The following is a 4,504-nucleotide window of genomic DNA, read 5'->3' on the forward strand; positions in this document are numbered from 1 at the left end:
CATGCATGCAAAAATAAATAAACACAAGAAATAGGTTCTCTGCTGTATATAATAAAATTGTAATGAATAAATAAATAACAAAAATTGTATTAATTTAATTTAAAAAAAAATGCAAAAAGAAAACATGCAATAAATAAATAAATATAAGGCTGTATGTTACATTCCAGAATTACATACTGCAAAAAAAAAAGTCATTTTCTATTTTGGTTTTCAAATTCTATGGCCAACATAATTTCCAGTTAAATGATATTCTCTGCTGTATATAAAAGCCTGTCACAAAAGATGCTAACAGCAAACAAATATGTTCTGTTGTATATAACAGTAATAAATGTTAATAATTGTTGATTTTGATTGCTTCCATTGTCCTCATTTGTAAGTCGCTTTGGATAAAAGCATCTGCTAAATGTCTAAATGTAAATGTAAATAAAAATGTAATAACTAAATAAAAGAAAAAACAAAAATAAGATCAAATAAATTAATCAAAAACAAATAAATTAAATAAAATCAATTAAGACTGTATATTAAATTGCAGAACTACGCCTCCAAAAAGTGGTTTTCTCAAGCTGTATTGTGCATGTCTTTAAGACTTTGTCTGTCTAAACTACTAAAAATTACCATTAAAAATTAATTAAATGCATTGCAATCAGCTTTTACGACTTCCCATGATCATCTATTTCACACATGGCAGTTTCTTCGAATAGTTCAGAACGAACCTTGATTCATTCAGCTTTAAACTTCACTTCTGTGTTGTTCACATCATTTCACTATGGGAACATGCACATTCCTTAAAGGGACATTCAGGGAGTTTTAAACCAAAGCCTGTTTCTATATTCACTTGGTTTTTTTCTAAACATTTTTAGCTCCATTTCTTTCTGTCATTGTTTTTACGTCTGCCATGCACTGGCTGTGGTTCCTTCATTGTGCAACAAGACACTAGCAAAAGACGTTCACATGAGCACGCTGTACTGACTAAACACACACACACAAAAACACACACACACACACCGGTGTCAGGTTTCTTTATTATTACTCTATTAGATCTGTCTCATTGCCTTCGAGAACTAAACGGGACATATGAACCTTCATTTCCTCGCGTCTTTAAATAATGAAGAATTTTTCAGCAGGATTCTGATGCACAAAGACATTATTTAGAGACAATTTACCCCAAAACTACACCTAAATGGATTTAAAACAATTGAGAGTTTCCCAAGTACGTGGAAAAACAGGTTTGGAAGTAAGAAATATCCTTAAATATCCCTTTAAGTTGTATAATATATTCAGGGTTTATAACACGGGAACTCACAAAGAAAATGACAATGACACACAAAGTCTATTCAGACGGTAAGTGTTTTCACGTGAGTTACTTCAGCATTTACAGGAGCTAGTCAGATCAGACTTCAACAAGTCAGTGTTTTCATTTCCTATGTCAATCAACACCTTGAGTTCATTTTCAGCACACATGAACAACTTCAACAAGCATATTGCCACGTAAATGCAGTGTAAAAGCAAATGTTCCTTTACAAACAATTACCGTCTAAATAGGGCTATTTGAACACCACACACAAAGCAAGAAACCCCAACATAAAAACAGTCCGAACACATAACATTGAGATAAATGTGATCTGTGCTGGTTATGTGTCGTCCTGCCAGACCGGGTTAAGTTGCAGGTGATTTTCAAACTGTCAGGAGGTGTAGGGCTCATGCAGGATTCAAAGGCTGTGCTCACAATGGAATACTAGCTTACTAAATACTGCACAGTATATTATACCGCCTCACATTTTAAAAACAGCATATGAAACAGTAGGCATTATTTTTATGCTAAACCTTTCAAACTGTATTGTTGACCTCACTGTGCATGTGAGTGGCATCCAGATATCTTGTGCATTTTTTAAATTATATTGTGTAAAAATGTCAAATCAGAGATGTTGAAATCACTGCAGTAATTGTTTCTGGTTTCCATGCTAACACAGCCGTACTCTCACAAGAGCGATACCTGCTTCACCTGTAGGACCTGATGGGGTCACAGCGGTCAGCTACACCCGACCAACCCCTCACTCTCTGCCTGACAGGCCAGCACACACATGTGAGGATACACACAATTACTACTAATCACAGGAGTGGCTTTACTGACGAGATGCGCATGAAAATCGCATTTGATTTTTTGCACAGCCCTAATTCACACATGTAAATACTAGGGCTGTCACTTAAAAAAAATTAAATACAAACATTTTTATACATTCTCTAACATTTACCATCATCCAAATTTTTTTTTACATAAAATATAAAATAAAATAAATACAAAAATAAATATTGCAGAAAAAATACAAGAATTTTGTCTGCCATGAACAGACTGACAAACTCAACTGTAAAATGGATTGTAGTGGATCAATAATCCAAAAATAAGACAATATATATATATTGACTTTTTGTAGTTTATTCAATGATTTACTCATCTACCACAGAAATGTCAAATATAAATTTTTATTTTTAATCGACTGACAGCCCTAATAAACACAAGTATATCTTTCCCAAACACTCATATACATACAGCATAACATTAAACAATCACATAACCAACATCATTTTCTGCATAAATCCACAGGACTATCGATACACTCAATGGCTGACAAGTGAATATTTATGACACAGACAAGACGGACACACTTTGACCTCTCACCTTTGACCTGACCCCATGTATCTGTTTGGATTTTTCTTTCTTCAGGAAATCTGGGTTACTCTTCGACTTCATGATGTCTGCAATGAACAAGTGAAATGTTTAGTTTTTGTACACACTCTTAGTATAATAAATTAGGAGATGTTTGGCAATTATCTGAGATGATCTAATATGAAATTATCTGCATTGGCCAATAACAGAACCCGCTTGTTTAAGACAACATTAACACTCATTTTGTATTTTGAATGTTAGGAAATATTGTGTAAAATAAATAGAATATGCTTTTTTTTGTCCTTTTGTGCACTATGGAAGAAACAAAGTCATGCTGACAACATGAGGGTGGTTAAACGATGACAGAATTGCCATTTTTGCATGAATTATTCCTTTAAATGTCCCACCGTATCCAGCAGTAACGCCACTTCCCTCAGCGTCTAATTCCCCAAGAGCTTCTGTAGCAGCCAGAAGTTTCTCCCTCAGCTTGTTAATGTCACAGTCAGCTTTAGCTTTGACGATACTCAGCTCCGTGTAAATGTCCTTGTACTTATCGGAAGCATACTTCTTATCCTGAAACACACACACACGTGAACAACATGTTGATATGTTCAGAGAGTGGTTAAACATAAACACATGTACAGAGCATCTAAATGTGCGTGCATATTACTCGAAGTGACGACTGTAGCTCGTCTTTGAGAGAGTTTATTTCCTGTTTGAGGTACTGGATCTCTGACTCCTTCACTCGCAGCAAAACCTGCAGCAAAACAACGTTTAGATGTTGTACATGACAGCTTCAGTTGATCAGAATTCAGATGACAGAGTTGGTGCTGTACCTCCAGTTCATAGATGTCTTTGCCTTGTGTCAGAGAGGAAGTTGATTTGTCTTCACTGATGCATGAGTGCATTCTGGTGATCTCTTCATTCAGACGATGATTTAGATCCTGTAAACATAAACCACACTAGTTTATGTTTATATGATGGTGGGGAACTTTATTCGCTTCTATTGTTCTTAAGGCAAGATAATACAGGCAAAAACATTGTTTTTTCATGCACTGGTCAATTTTGAGATTTTGCCTTTCAAACTAGTGGAAAGAAAACATCCAAAATACACATTTATTGCACTTTATTTTTGCATCTGTAGATTTGTTCAATTACAATACATAAAGACTTTTCTTAAAATGACTTCAGTAGCACTTGCCATCCATATTCTGAAGGTTTCTACTGAAGGGGTTTGTTAATGTATAATTTACCAAATTTTATTCAACATTTTATTCCTAAAAATAGTGCAAATATATTTTATTCTGGCTGCTGATAGGATTTTCTAATGTACTGAGTAATTAAAAGAGATCCTCCAAAATCCCCTCTGTAACAACCTTTGACTCTACTGTCAACAAAATGAAACATTTTGAACTTAGCTTTATCCTATGTTCAGATTTCTGTTCTGGAAATGCATGCAAATTTGTGCATATTTAATTTGATAATGCATCATTTGCATATTTTAACATAATATTACACAAAAAAATTTATTTGTATTTATTGTATGTTTTGTTTTTTTATTCTATTCGCCTATGGTGTCTTGCCTTTAATTAAAGGGGTCATATGATGTTGCAAAAAAGAACATTATTTTGTGTATTTGGTGTAATGCAATGTGTTTACACATTATTTTCCACATACTGTACATTATTGTTTCTCCTCTATGCCCCGCCTTTCTGAAACGCGTTGATTTTTACAAAGCTCATCGGTCTGAAAAGCGAGGTGTGCTCCGATTGGCCAGCTATCCAGTGCGTTGTGATTGGCCGAATACCTCAAGCATGTGACGGAAATGTTACGCCCCTT

At 34.5% G+C, this 4,504-nt stretch overlaps 1 protein-coding gene across 9 annotated transcripts in view; it reads right to left on the reverse strand.

Annotated features, from left to right (window-relative positions):
- LOC107677232 (myosin-2 heavy chain-like) overlaps window positions 1-4,504 on the reverse strand; it is a 48,166-nt gene that overhangs the window by 1,646 nt on the left and 42,016 nt on the right. For 6 of the 9 annotated variants that reach the window (XM_016472052.1, XM_016472054.1, XM_016472053.1 and 3 more), the window contains 4 exons: window positions 3,502-3,609; window positions 3,336-3,422; window positions 3,073-3,238; window positions 2,678-2,754 (listed from right to left, as the gene is read on the reverse strand). In XM_016472052.1, the coding sequence (XP_016327538.1) occupies window positions 2,678-2,754; window positions 3,073-3,238; window positions 3,336-3,422; window positions 3,502-3,609 (438 nt within the window). Of the gene's footprint in view, window positions 1-1,982; window positions 2,063-2,677; window positions 2,755-3,072; window positions 3,239-3,335; window positions 3,423-3,501; window positions 3,610-4,504 lie in introns of all 9 variants that reach the window. The other 3 variants (XM_016472049.1, XM_016472050.1, XM_016472051.1) reach the window with 3 other exon arrangements.

The sequence above is a fragment of the Sinocyclocheilus anshuiensis genome, unplaced genomic scaffold (genome assembly GCF_001515605.1).
Source record: "Sinocyclocheilus anshuiensis isolate Anshui unplaced genomic scaffold, SAMN03320099.WGS_v1.1 scaffold392, whole genome shotgun sequence".
Classification (NCBI taxonomy): domain Eukaryota; kingdom Metazoa; phylum Chordata; class Actinopteri; order Cypriniformes; family Cyprinidae; genus Sinocyclocheilus; species Sinocyclocheilus anshuiensis.